Source organism: Microtus ochrogaster, chromosome 5, assembly GCF_000317375.1.
Source record: "Microtus ochrogaster isolate Prairie Vole_2 chromosome 5, MicOch1.0, whole genome shotgun sequence".
Lineage (NCBI taxonomy): Eukaryota > Metazoa > Chordata > Mammalia > Rodentia > Cricetidae > Microtus > Microtus ochrogaster.
Window position 1 is genome coordinate 86,029,944 of NC_022012.1, and position 15,222 is coordinate 86,045,165.

The 15,222-nt window shown below is 39.1% G+C and overlaps 1 protein-coding gene across 31 annotated transcripts in view; it reads left to right on the top strand.

The window, feature by feature from the left end:
- Clasp2 (cytoplasmic linker associated protein 2) overlaps nucleotides 1-15,222 on the top strand; it is a 189,055-nt gene that overhangs the window by 53,987 nt on the left and 119,846 nt on the right. For 25 of the 31 annotated variants that reach the window (XM_026779561.1, XM_026779564.1, XM_026779560.1 and 22 more), the window contains one exon: nucleotides 11,942-12,088. In XM_026779561.1, coding sequence (XP_026635362.1) covers nucleotides 11,942-12,088 — 147 coding nt within the window. Of the gene's footprint in view, nucleotides 1-11,357; nucleotides 11,562-11,941; nucleotides 12,089-15,222 lie in introns of those variants that run through there. The other 6 variants (XM_026779574.1, XM_026779577.1, XM_013346512.2 and 3 more) reach the window with 1 other exon arrangement.

A 15,222-nucleotide genomic window follows, 5' to 3' on the forward strand; every position in this document is an offset into this window, starting at 1 on the left:
AAAAACCAAAAAAAAAAAAAAAAAAAGAAACAAGAAACTCATGCTGAAAAGACCCCTTTCCATGCTCCTCAACAGTTTTTATGACGCACTAGGATTGTATGATGTAAATCAGAACAAAATCTGCTTTTTCACTTGCTGATGTAAGGACAATATTTTCTACTAAAATCAATGATGGGATGAAAAAAAGAAGAAGAAAAAAGAAGCATGTGAAGAGAAGTAAATTACAAGGAACAAAAGAATAGGTATTATTGAGAATCATGAAAGCCAGCAGTGCATGTAACAGTCCAAGAAGAGATGCTACTTCAGGAAGTATTCAAAAGCCAGAAGAGACTGATGGCCACTTGAAACAGTCAGACATTTCTCTTATTCAACTGATTGAATTTTCCATCTTATCAAAACCCTTAAAGCATGGCATTAGCATTCATGTAAGTCAGAAGACAGTGAGTAGCTGTCACTAAGATTGAAACTAGCCAGTGGCTAAAAATAAAGGAACCTTCCAGTAGCCACTGCTGGCCTTAGCCAGCCACCTCTGGTACAGCTTTGTGAGGTACCTTCCAGCAGACTGAGGCAGGATGAGACTTCCTGAGGCAGTCCCATTTACCTGCTGGCTGCAAATTGTTGGGTACCAGTAGCAACATATTTTCAAACCTGATATCGGTAATGAATTGACCTCTTTAAAGGTTTACAGCTTTTCTTTGTTCTTTTAGAATATTACGGTTCAATGTTATTAACAGCTGCTGCCTTGAAAATTTAAGTGACAAATTTCTGTACAATTTCTAACTTATGAACCTCGTTTATATTTATCTTTGTGTATTTCATGACCTATTATTTAATTTTATTGATGACAGATATGGTTCAAATTGTCATTATCTCTTGATTGGATCATTGAAGGTCTTGAATCTTTAAAGATAATTTTCAGGGGGAAAAAAGATAACTTTCAGCTGGGCTTGGTGGCACATGCCTTTAATTCCAGAACTTGGAGGCAGAGATAGGCGAATCTCTGTGAATTTGAAGCCAGCCTCGTCTACAAGAGCTAGTTCCAGGACAGCAAGACTGTTACACAGAGAAACCCTGTCTCAAAAAACAAAACAAAACAAACAAAGAAAAAGATAACTTTCCTCCTACTATTCAAAGGGGAAAACCCCCCAGCAAAGTCTTTAAATGTATTTTAAGTTGTTTACTGATATCTTCTAAGTTTCATCTTCTAATAATTTTACTGAATATTTATTTTCAAGCTAAAGACAAGTTACAAACTTTTTTTTTTTGAGACAGTGTTCTTTGTGTAGCTTTGGCTACCCTAGAACTAGCTCTGTAGACCAGGCTGGCCTCCAACTCACAGTAATCTGCCTGCCTCTGCTTCCTGAGTTCTGGGATTAAAGGTCTGTGCTACCACTGCCTGTCTAAATTTTTTTTCTAGCTTTTATTTCTGAAGATTTTTGCTTTCTATTGTATGATAATAATAATATAGTTATTATAGACAGATATATATGTTTATGTGTAGGTTGTGCATGGTTGTGCATGGTTGGGAAGCATTTAGGTGTGCATGCTTTATTGTGACATGACCAGAGATCACTGCTACGTGTCTTCCTCTGTTGGTCTCCACCTTACTTTTCTGTCACTGAATTTGGAACTCACTGTTTGGGCTGGAGAGATGGCTCAGAGGTTAAGAGCACTGGCTGCTCTTCCAGAGGTCCTGAGTTCAATTCCCAGCAACCACATGGGGGCTCACAACCATCTGTACTGAGATCTGGCGCCCTCCTCTGGCCTGCGGGCATACATTGAGGCAGAATGTTGTATACATAATAAATAAATAAATAAATAAATAAATAAATAAATAAATCTTTAAAAAAAAAAGGAACTCACTGTTTTGGGTAGGCTGACCTGCCAGCTCCAGAGCTACCTCTCCCTACCTGGGGTTATTGAAGCTGCCACCATATCCAGCTGTGTACATGGCTCCTGGGGATTTGAACTCAGGTCCTCATTCTTGTACACAAAGTACTTTTCCACTGAATGTTTCTCTCCAACTTTCTCTTCTGTTATTTTTTCTTTTTATTATGTCTCATCCCTTTGTTTGCGTCTGCCTCTCTTCAAGGAATAGTTGTTCCTAGTTATAAGCTGGAAGTATTAGGTTGTTCCACTGTGTCTTTAGTGCATTTTGTTTCATCTTTCTCTTTCCTGTGTATCCTGAGAAACATCATTTTATCAGGCAAACCTTTAACCTTGGCAAACAAAAGTTTAAGTGGTTCTAAGAATTTGCATTTTCTTTTTCCAGTAGTTTCTTTTTCAAAAGGTGTGTGTGTGGGTGTCTGGTCTATCTGTCTCTGTATGTCTGTTTTTATAAATATACCGTACACATTCGTGCAAGCTGTGTGTGCACTACCTGTAGGTGTGGAGATTCTGAGTTGAGGGTTTTAAGGATGAAACCATCCCATAGATTTTCAGTTGCTCCTTGTATTCCTTTCTGTCATAGGCATTGCCACTTCTCTGTCATTCTGCAAGGTGGATAATTTTTAAGCTGTGGCAGTTAGATTCTTGGGATTCTGGTTTGTAGCTAGACACAAAGAAATAATCCCAACACCTGGAGGTTGAGGCAGGAGGATTGCCATAAATTCAAGGCCAGCATGTACTATAAAGCAAGACCCTGTCTGGGGGTGAAGGGAAAAATATCCATGTTGCAACTTTGATAAAGTGTTCTTCCCCAGTGGTCATCCATCCCTGTTACTGGCATCTTGTAAGAATGTGCTGACACTCTTTAAGGGTTTACCCCACTTATTTTGCTCTTTGCTTCCATGTTCACTCTTACATTGTGGCTTATAGTATTGGGTTCTATCGTATGGATGTTGAAAATAAAGTGATTTAAATTATAATTTTTAATGATTTCAGTGTTAGGTCTCAATTGCTTTATAAATTTTTTTTTCCAGTTTTTTACACTAGGATTCAAGTTAGGTTCCCCACTATTATTGGCTAATACATCTCTTATCAGCAATAGAGATGATCTCTCTTTTTGGCTTTTACTTGGCATCTGTCAGGTAAATATCTTCCATTCTATACCTTGGTAATTGCATTATAGTAGTACTTTTGTTGATTATTTTGTTTAATCTTTTGTTTGTGTGTTTGGCTTCCTGGAAGTCTCATGTAGCTGAGAATGATCTTGAAATCCTGACCCTCCTGCCTCTTCCTAAGTGCTGGGATTTCAGGTATGTACCATCACACCTGTATCTCTATCCACTGTATTTCTTTTGTTGTTGTTGTTGTTGTTTTCAAGACAAGGTTTCTCTGTAGCTTCCGTGCCTGTCTTGGAACTAGCTCTTGTAGACCAGGCTGGCCTCGAACTCACAGAGATCCACCTGCCTCTGCCTCCTACTCTATTTCTTTAAAATGCTTCAAATGGCTTGATCAAAACCGAGTCTTATTTGGGTGTTTTGTTGATAAAGATTTTTCAAGAGTGCTGTTTTGTTTGACTGTGGTAGTCTGAATGAAAATGTCCCCCATATAGTCATATGTTTTAATGTTTGGTCCCTAGTTTTTGGAACTGTTTTGGAAAGGATTAAGAGGTACAGTACCAGATCCAGATTTGGGTTTCTGTCAGAAGACGCACAATATCTGGCTGTCTTTGTGTTATTAGTATTAAGCAATGTATTTAGTCATTGACTAGATCTGTCCTTTATATAGGTCGCTTTGTGTTTATCATTTCAATATCCTTTGATCCAAATTTTTTGTAGGGTATACACTGTCTACCTTGTGGTTTGAAAGGAGGTAAAGAATATAAACAATGGAATAAGTAAAGCAGTTGTTCCAGTACCATGGACAGGGTGGTAAAAGTCTGGCTTTAGATTAGGAGTGGCAGCAGAAGTAACGAGAAATAGTTGGGCTTCCAATACTGCTGAGAGTTACATAGGACAACAATTGTTGGTAGATGGTGGATGTGGGCATGGGAGAATGCATAGGTTGTGTTCCCATATTTTGGGCTTGAGTAGCAGAGATAATGATGTCATTTATCACACGGGTATGGGAAGACTTTAAAATAGTGTAGTCATTTGTGTTAAACTGAAGATGCCTCTGACATCTCCATAGAGGATGATTTCCTCAGGGAACAGGTCACAGATGGTGGTCGTATGGGTTTGGAACTCACAAGATATTCTAGGCCAGAGGTGAGCACTGGAAATTTCTCAACATTTCAAGAATACTTAGCATGGAGAATAGATGAAACACTTTAGAAAAGTTGTGGAATAGAGAGAAGACTTTGACAGGATGGCTGGGTTAAATAGGAAGTGCCACCAGAAAGGACTTAGGAGGGGGACCTGTGGGGCCAGACAGAAAAGAGGAGATATAGCATTTTGTGCATTTCCTTAAACATGAGTGGTGGTTGTAAGATTTCTTGTTTACTAACCTGTTGATAATTTAGCTATTAATTAAGGACTATGCTCATTGGTCCTCACTGGCTCTGCAAGAATATAATAGCCCAGAAACCCAATGTTCTATTGCTTGTTGTTTTAATTAGAATAAGGAAGGATATAGCTTCAAGTGAAAGAGGAACTGTGGTATGAGAAACTAGTTAGTAAGAAGTAGAGTGCATTTCTTGTGTGTAAATCCCTAGTATTAGGGCTCTTACTGAACTAGTTGTTTTCTTGAAGAAAACCTGCACAAAATTAATACTGTGAGACCTGTGTGTGGGTTTGGCTTGCTCTTTTTGCCCTGTGAGATGGAACAACTTTTTGTGTTTTATGTGTATCTTAGACACAATTACTTTGGATTACATGTATCCTAAACATGATGTAGAAAGTGTAAAGAACTTGTGAAATTGTGACCTGCCTTCAATTAGAAGAAAAGAAAAAAATGGTGCACATGTATGTATGGGTTTGTTTAAAGTTACAGGAACTCACAATCCTGGGAAAACAGGGGTCATGGGGTACACCTGTAATTCCAGGATGTAGGAGATAGAGGCAGGAAGATTATAAATTTGAGGCCAGCCTGGGATATATGGCAAGACCCCGTTTAAAAAAGAAGAGAGGGAGGCAGATCTCTGTGAGTTCAAGGCCAGCCTGGTCTACAGAGCAAATTCCAGGACAGCTAGGGGCTACACAGAGAAACCTTGTCTCAAAAAACTAATAAAATAAAAAGAAGAAATCTTGGGAGGACCAGTTGGTCTTATTTCATATAATATGTAGCAACTCCTGCTGAGCCTAAGGTGGTAGTGTCCCGTAATCATACATGTTAATTTTTGTCAATATGTGCAGATTTACATTGAGTGGGATAAAAAGAACAAATAGACTAATGTTTGTTTTATTATGTTTTGCTATAAACTGAGTTTAGCTTTGTTCAGATTTTGCTACCAAAGGAATTTAAAAGACAAATACAAGGCAGATGTCTGGAAGGTTTTGCTCACGAACTCTCGGTCTTGATAATTACAGATCGAATACTTAAAGCTACAATAACAGATTTCAGGAGCTAAAATACTGTATCCAATAACTCAGTATGGTGGAAGCAAAGTCAGTGTTCCAGAAAGTTCTTCCAAACAAGGGCAGTTGTCTGTGGATGATGAAACCACATTGGTATGATGTTATTCCAGATGTTCACCTTTAAAATCTATGACTCTGGCCAGGCAGTTGTGGTCCATGCCTTTAATCCTATCACTTTCAGGGCAGAGACAGGTGGATCTCTCTAAGTTCGAGGCCAGTCTGGTCTACAGAATGAGTTCCAGAACAGCCAGGGCTACATAGAGAAATACTGTCTCGAAGCAGAAAAAGAAAAAAGAAAAGAAGCTTCACTCTAGAGGCAGAGTCCGGTAGATACCTGTGAGTTCTAGACCAGTTTTGTTTACATACTGAGTTCCAAGCCAGCCAAATCTACATAGCGAGACACTATCTGCAAAAAACAAAAGAGGAAAATAGCCTTTCACCTAGTCTGTAGTTTACTAACTTTTAATTATGTTAATTTTAAGAACTGAAGAATCACCTGACTGTCATTTTCATCCCAAACCATACATGGTTAAAAACTTAAAACTATTTGTTAAACCCGCATAAGTATCGTGGACTTGAAGGAGTCCATGCAAGAAATGTGAATACTGACTTGGAGGTTTTAATCTGAAAAGACTAGCCGAATCTGTGGGTGCTAGACAGGATATTTAGGTTTTCCTAAAAGACGTAAAATAGATGGAGTTCTACTGAAGAAAATGAAAAGACCAAACAAAAACTGCTTTTCTGAACTCTTGACTTTGGTCATATGAGTGGGACTGTGGGCCAGCAGCATAGTGCTCCGCCAACTCCACACATGCTTTTGAAGGTGGCAAAGACAGGCTGCGCTTCCTTCCTCACTTGGTCTGGTTCTCTTCTCTCATTCTGTCCTCCTTCCTCTCTTCCCTCTGTGTCTGTCTTTTAGTCTCCTCCATTTTCCCTATAGTTGATCTCTTTCTTCTCTTCCTCATCCTCTTCTGTTTGCATCTTTCCTTGTGCCCACCCAGAGGGGAGGACAAATCAGTTTATTGTTTTTCTAACTCTTGTCCAGGCCACACAGCTTAGCACCTACTAAACAAGTCATTTTTCTTGCACTTTTGTTCAACTAGTGTGTGGACATTTATTTGGTTTTGTTTACTTTTTACGACGTCTTCAAGAATTTGAGTTTTTTGGGGATTTGCTTTTGTTGTTTTGATTTTTTTTCTCTTAAGATTATTTTATTCCGCAGTGTAGTAACCATAGCGGAGGCAGGCACTCAGTACAGCTTTCCGTGTACCTGCCTCCGAGATTTGTGAAATAGTCATGCATTGCCACATTTATGGAAGAGTTTTTAAAACTTTATTGCTATTTCTAGTCTACTCATCCCTTTTCTCTCTCACTTAGGTAACAGTGTTTCTTATTTGTGAATGCATCTAAATATAAGAAGTTCTGTAAGGAGCTTCTTCTAACTAGAGAATTGACATTTTAAAAAAGAATTTATTCAAAACTCGTGGAACCAGGTGTCAGATTCTAGAACAGGCGTCTTCAATTCCCTTCACATCTCAGTCACTCCTTCCATAATCCCCTCCCATTTTCATGACTTCCTCCTCCCTTCCTGTCTGTTTCTGTCACCTCTTCCTCCTTCATCTTTGTTGACATGTCCTGTTTCCATCTCTTTGCCTGTTTAATCTTCCTCGTATACACAGCACTACAGCCAGTTAACTGGCTTTCTACCCTCTAGTCCTTTTTAACATCTTGAACTCACTGAGGAAATGCAGTATTTTAAGCAGAACTGTTCCTAGTAGTTGTTCATACTTGTTCTTGTTTGTGGTATCTTGTTTCTTCTGTGTCAGTCTCTTCTCACTCTGTTTCCTCCAGTTGTTGATTTCTCAGTTCTCCCTCTTGTCATCCTTCCATCACACAGATAGATAGCCACTTCACCCTGCCCAGTTATTCCTGTCCTCTGATACCTAATACCTTTGCTCTTATAGCCCAGATAAGTAGGACCTGAATATATGGCTCATTTACTGAAACATTTGATTTGATTTGATTTACTTTCCTGTCTGTCTCTTCCTTTCCCTCCTACTCACTCCCCAATTTTATTCATTTGCTTGTCTTTTCACTTTGTGTTATGATTATGGTACTGGTGATTGTAGGTGTTGTGTTCATGCACGTAAGTGCTTGTGTGTATGTTTGTGAGTTCATGTGACTGTGGGCTCAGAGAACAACCTTGGGTTTCATTTCAGTCCTCACCTTCCGCATTGTTTGATTCAGGTTTCTTGGTGTTTGCCTGCTGCATATGCCAGGCCCACAAAACCACCTCTCATCTCCCCATAGGTTCATTGAGGTGACAGATGTGTGTGCTGCCTCACCCAGTTTGATGTGAGTGAGCATGGGAATTAGAACTCAGGTCCTACACTTGTATAGCATGAGCTTTACTCACTGAGCTATCTCCAAGTCCATGGCTCATTCTCTTACGTAAATAATTCGGAAAAAGAAATAAACAATAGGAAAATAAGGGTTGAATTATGGTTCCCTTTAACCTTAGGAGTTTGTCGTCATTTGGTATTCTAACTTCTCCATGCATGTCCTGTGGGTTTGGATTTGTTCTTTCACCGGACAGTAGAGCAGAAGCTCTGAAGTACTGGTCTTGTGTTTCTTGTGTCAAACATTGGTTGCTTTTAAGGATTTTAAAAATCAGGCATTGTATCCAGTGAGTGTAGTTGTGGGTATGTGCACATGAGTGCAGCCACTAGTAATGTGGATTCTCTGGAGCTGGACTTATGGGTGCTTGTGGTACTGGGAACTGAACTTGGGTCCTTTGCAAAAGCAGTAAGTGCTCTTAACTGCTCTCCCTTCAGCCTTTTAGAGTCGTTTTCGTTTTGTTTTTAGGATTTATTTTGTTTTATGTGTATAGGTGTTTTGCCTGCATGTATGTCTGTGCATCATGCACATGCAGAGCCTGAGGACGCCAGAAGGGGGGGGAGGTCAGATCCCCCTGGAAGTGGAGTTGGAGACAGCTGTAAGCCTTTAAGTGGGTGCTTGGAGCTGAACCCTGGTCTTCTGGAGGAGCAGCCTGTGCTCTTAACTGCTGAACCATTTCTCTAATTCCCTTCTTGATGTAGTTTTAAGATGAAAAAAATTTTTTTTTGGTTATAACCTCCACCAAGAAGAGATTATTTTAAAAATTTACCTTTTCTAACTGGTTAGTGAGACAAATGTATTCAGTGACTATTCTTGTCTAATTGTTCTTGCACTGATGGTCACTGGAATGAAAAAGAAAGCCCAACTGTGAAATTCACCTCAAAGAATAACACACGTTAGATCACTTTAGAATAAAAGATGCTTCTTGGTACTTCAGTGCACAGGAAGTTTAATTTATGTATTTAGCACAGAAAATAATTTTCTATTTTATCTTTTTAAAATTTTTATATCCTTTCAGATTTAATTTAATCTAATGTTTTATCAGTTTTTTTCTGTTGTTTTTATTTTTTAATTTTGTATACATTTACTCCTTTTGTTTTTTGCCCTAGACAAGGACTTTGTGGACCCATCTCAGTTGTTCTTGGTACTGAAGCATAGCTGTCCCTATTTCTTTACAGATTGTGGGTTCCTTTGTTGTGATCATGTCAAAATCGAGCAATTGCACATTTGTATGTAGATTTCAAGGCCTGTGATATTTGCCATGTGACCTTTTTAATTAAAAAGAAAATCTACCAAGCTCTGCTTTAGAAGAGTGGCTCACACATGATTGTTAGGAGGCATCCTAAACAGCAGTGTATCAGACTACATCCTCACAGTTTCTGATGCAGTACAGGTGGATCATACACATCTTAGGGGACTGACAAAATAACCCAGCAGGTGAAGATGCTGCCATGCCTGATGTCTTGAGTTCAGTCCCCTTGACCAACATGATAGAAAGAGAACTAACTCCTGAAAGCAGTCCTCTGACCTCCACGTGAATGCCATAGCACCTGGGCACACAGAATAAATAAGTGTGATAATAATTTAAAATGCATCTCTAACAAATATCAGGTGATTGTGAGCTTTTGTCTGAATACCACATTGAGGGGTACTACCATGGATATTACTAAATGTATCTTTGATTTCTGTGGTCTCAAATATCTCAAATAAATTACATGCTGAATATCCCTTGTCTGAATTGCCTGGAACCAAGAGTGTTTCAGATTTTGAGTCTTTTTTCTGTGTTTTGATTATTTGTATGAGTCTACGTATATTTAATTGAATATCCCTAATCTCCAAATTCAGAATATAAATATTTTCAGATCTGAAAATTAGCATTATATAATTGAAAAGCACCAAATTTTGGAATAGTTCCTATTTTCAATTCTTTAGAGATGCTTGAGCTCTGGTTTTTATACTACTTGTCAATGTGTTGAAATCCCCGATCCTTTTAATTGTTTTTCTCTCAAGAATGCAGCTTTATAATAACTACAAACTCTGAATAGCTCACATGTCTGTGAGCTCTGGAATGCACAGGAGTAAACTGTGGTTCTTTCCTACACCATAACTACCAGCAACAAAAAACCTCCCAATGTTATTTTCCTATCTACTGAAGAGACACAGGAGGCCACAGTGGATGCTCTACTTCTTTATTGCTCTGTGGGGTTCCAAATTGACTGGCTTAGTTAGGTGTTTGGGAAGTGCTCAGAAGACACAAGGTGAAGGTAATCTTTGCACCTCAGTACTGACTAGACTGACAGTCATTTGTGAAAATTTATTATTTGTTTCTTGGGACTTGTATGCTTAGCTATGTTAGAAGAGTTTTAAAAATCGTGGTAGTTTGAGAATGTTAAGAGTTAATTTTTTTAAATGTTAGAGGGACGCTTATCTTTTCAGTTCTTGTGTGTATAGCAAGGGAACACCGTTTCCATGGTAACTTCTGTCTCATCTGTTTAAGTGCCTGACTTTCTGTAGATTTTTGTGTCGGTTCTGTTGTGAGTGTGTGACTATAATGATGAACCACAAAAGTTTATTTTGAATTGTTTTGGTATTAATATATTTAAAGCACAAGTTTTAAGTTCATTAATTTCTCCATACTGGCTTCCTAATTGTGTTAGGATAAAGAATGTTGTATTTAAACTAGAAGATGAGTTTGGCTTGCAGAGGGTGGAGGGGTAGAAGTGATGTTAACAAAACATTTGCTGAAATGGAACATGATTTTCAACCTTTTCTTTTCTCTAATAAGCAGTCTTTTCTTTGCCCCGTCTAACAGTTACACTGGTGGTATGTTTTCATGGAGACCACTTATTCTGGATGAGTGGGCATTTGTATGGTGAAAACGGAAGGGATAGGAAGAAGATTCTGACATTGGTCTAAAGCCTGTGGTAAAGCTGCTTCTCTGCCTCACCCATCTTGTTTGTCAGGATTGGTTTTGCAGGGTCCTAGAGAAACCGTTTCTCAGCAGAGTACGGGGCATCTGTCTTGTGAGTGGGGGAGGGAGGAGTTGTCTGGAGGCTGGTAAGCTTGTGTGTGAGGAGATGATAGCAGTGTGGCTGTGAATATTCCAGAAGGAGACTGCAGAACTCCTGAGAGTCACTTAAGAGCAGAGACTGTTGGGTTTCATTTCTGTTGCTACGTAGGCAGCACATTGTGAGGTTGCAGACAGAGTTAATTATGTACAGCAGTGAGCCCTGCTGTTCCCATGCTTTCCTGATGCAGTAGCACACAGCACAGTGATTATTGCCTAAAACCTAATATCCTATTTATATGGATTTTCATGTGTGTTAAGGAAGAGAAAACAAACCTACATTTATAGATCTTTAGTGTGAAATGCTTTTACATTTTTGTTAGAGAATACATTGTAAGTGCATAGAGGATTTTTTTTAAATGCATGGAGAATTTTTACCTTTCATCTAGCAGTTGCTGCCATAAGATGATGTCACCTTGCAGCTGATTGGCTGTTGCAGCACCTAGGGCAGGGAAGAGAAAGAAAAATGCCGGCACAAACCTCAGTGGTGGTTCTGTGGTTGTTTCTATCTATTTTTGATAGAATCTTTGATTAGTATCAAATTTACTGTATTTGGCCATGTGAACTATTAGGACCTATTCTAGGGTGAGGGAAATTCGGAGGAATGAGGCGGCTGATTTGCAAACGGATCTGTGATTGTAAGTTGCAGAAATCTGGGCATAGGAATAAGGCAGGGCGTGCTGCAAGATTGACTATGGGAGGGGCTGGCAGAAAATGCTTCTACGAGCATCAAAAAGAGACGCTTTGACTGTTCTAAAGTTGATATGCTTGCTTTTATGTTTTGACATGTATGTATAGGAAATGTGACAATAAGGTATTTTTTATTTTAAATCACAGAGGTTATTTTGTAAAGTGTTAACCAATATATAAATATTTATTCAAAGGATCTCTATTTTTTTATTTGTATCCTACCTAAATAATGATTTTTCTCTGTAGCTCTATTTTATTTTTGAGTCTTAATGGAAAATGGTAAAAAGCTTAGCTTCCTTAAGAATCTATTTCCTTATGCTTTGTGCAGATAAAAGCTTTGATGATGAGGAATCAGTGGATGGAAATAGACCATCATCAGCTGCTTCAGCCTTCAAGGTTCCTGCACCTAAAACATCTGGAAATCCAGTCAACAGTGGGAGAAAGCCTGGTTCAGCAGGTGGCCCTAAGGTTGGAGGTAATGTAGATCCATGTGCATGCTTCATGCATCTTGATGCTCAGTGCTTCGGAGCAGTGTGTTTATTCATGACTGCTGCAGAAATGCAGGTCTGGAGAGAGTGTTGTCTCTTACAAATGAATATTATAAATTGTTACTTCCATAAGAACATGTATGAATTTATGTTTTCTTGTGGGTACTTATTTTTAAACCACCGGCTTTAAAGGAAAGATTCAAAGTAATTTTTGGTGTGTATCTTTTAAAGGGAGTGGTAATTCAGGATTGGGCCATTTTTGGGTACTGAAGCTGTGCTTTGAAGTGCAGAAATAGAGAATGTATTTTCACAGTTGTCTAGGTGTTGTAAATTAAATACTTGAACATTTAAAATTGTTGAAAATACCGGGCCCTGAAAAATTTGTCATAATAGGAATTGGGTGGTGGTCAAGTAAAACTGACTTAAAAAAATGGTTTCTGGGTTGGTAATAATAAATTTAAAAAATGGGGAAAAGCAGATTTTTTGCAGTTATGTAGTATATCCTTGGGCTTTTTGGAACTGTTTCCAGTATATTTCTAGTATATTTTTCATATTAGAATCCTTGAATTAGGATTCATGAATATCTACCAGGTGTAAATTTCTGCTGGATCTCTCTGGTAGAATGAGTCTGTAAGAGCACATACTATTTGAATGCTAGAGGTCTCTAATCTTTCTTACACACTCACAGAACGTCTTGTTTACAGTAACTGGTGTGGAAATCAAGGTCTTGAAGATTTTTGTGTTTTATCTTTCTGTCTATGGTACCTTGATTAACAACAAAAAGAAAAGGAAAATAAAAGCTGCATCTTTACTAGGTTGGTTCCATTTCAGCACAACCGAACATGCTTTCCAAGTCATGTGATTGAGAATGTAGGGATGCTATTGGGGAATCTTCCTTCCTTCCTTATTTCCATCCTCCCTTCCTCCTTCCCTTCCTTTGCTTCCTTCCTTTCTTTTTCTTTTTTTATGAATGCAGATCTCTGTGTTGCCCTGGTGGCTGGAACTATGTTTGTAGTTCTTGCAGACAGGAAGATGTTAGGTAGAAGTTGTGTCGTCGTCCTAGAGAGTGACTCCTGATCAGCATTGGAGCCTTGCTGTTTTCTCCTCTCCCTTCTCTTCTTATGTTTCAGCAGTTGCAGATTCACTCTTGTTTCTTTTATTTGGCCCTGCCCACCACTTGATTACCTGTTTGGTCATGGGCTCTTTTTTACAGGTTGTGTCTCCCTTTGTAGCCCAAGCTGACCTCTAAATCATAATTACATGTGCTCGAGTTACAAGCATGTGCCATCATGCAGGCTTTCACTGCTCTTTTCTGTCTAAGAAACAAGCTACTAGCCAGAGGGTATTGATAATGTGTCTGAAATAATGCCATTCTTGGCTATCAGTCTTTCTTTGAAAACTCGAGATATTCTAGTGTTGGCAGACACATTGATTTTTAAATTAGCTGCCAGGAGTTTTCTATACTTGCTGCAGCTTTTTTGTATTGGAAGGACCTACTCGCAGAACTCACAATGTTATCCTGATTGATGGCCAGTTATTGTGTGATGAAAGGAACCGGGTCTATGTACAGTCAAGAACAGGAAGTTATGTGCACTAACTCTAGTTAGAGAATGGCTTCTTTTTACTTATCTCTACACAGACTTTTTACTTATCTCAGTATTTTCTTGAGAGGACAAAATTGACACTATTTGTATTGTATCATCTTATATACATATCTTTTTCCTGCCTATTATTTTACCTTGTTTTATCACAGTCTTAAATTGGTTAAAAATTTTGTCTAGATATTTGGATTCCCTTTAGTTTTTTGTTTGTTTGGTTGGTTTTTTGCTGTTACCAACCATGCTGTCATTCTTTCATGTGTATCTTTCAGCATATCTCAGTTGTCCTCCTATGACTAAGTTTTTTATTGTTGTTGTTTTCTGATAGCTTTCTTTTTTTTAACAACTTTATTTCATGTGCATTGGTATGACAATGTCACATTCTCTTGAACTGGAGTTACAGACAGCTGTGAGCTGCCGTGTGGGTGCTGGTAATTGAACCCGGGTCCTCTGGAGGAGCAGTCAGTGCTCTTAACCACTGAGCCATCTCACCAGCCCCTCTGATAGCTTTCTTTTTTAATTTTTAAATTTATTTAATGTGCATTGGCATTTCATCTGCATGTGTGTCTGTGAAAGGGTGTTGGATCCTCTGGAACTGTTACAGACAGTTGTGAACTGCCATGTGGGTGCTGGGAATTGAACCAGGGTCTTCTGGAAGAGCAGCTAGTGCCATTTCTTTATTTCTTTATTATTTCTTTATTTTAAAAGAAAACTGTCTTTTCATTTTACATACCAATCCTGGTTCCCACTCCCTTCCCTCCTCCTCTTCCCTCCACTTACCCCCCACCCCATCCCACACCTACTTCTCAGAGAGGGTAAGACACATTGCTTTGGGGAAGGTCCAAGGCCCTTCCTACTTTTTCTAGGCTTAGTAAGGTATCCATCCAAAGAGAATGGGTTCCAAAAAGCCAGTACAAGGATTAGGGATAAATCCCCATGCCACTGCCAGTGGCCCTGTAGTCTGCCTTAGCCATATGACTGTCACCTACATTCAGAGGAACTAGTTTGGACTTGTGCTGTTTCCTTCCCTGTCTGGCTGGAATTGGTGAGCTCCTATTAGCTCAGGTAGACTGTTTCAGTGGGTGTACCCATCATGGTCTTGACCTCTTTGCTCATATTCTCCCTCTTCCCACTCTTCAACTGGACTTTGGGGAGCTCAGTTCAGTGCTCTGATGCAGGTCTCTGCCCGTTTCCATCAGTTGCTGGATGAAGGTTCTGTGGTGATATTTAAGGTATTCATCAGTCTGACTATAGGCAAGGCCAGTTTGGGTACCCCCTCCTCTGTTGCTTAGGGTCTTACCTGGAGTCATCTTTGTGAATTCCTGGGAATTTCTCTAGTGCCAGGCTTCTTGCTAGCCCCATAATGGCTCCCTCAATCAAAATATCTCTTTCCTTGCTCTCATTTCTGTCCTTCCTCCATCTCAACTATCCCATTACCTCAGGTTCTGCTCTCCCCTCCCCTTTCCCCCTTGTCTTCCCCTCTTGCTCTCCCTATTCCCATAACTCCATGCTCCCAATTTTGT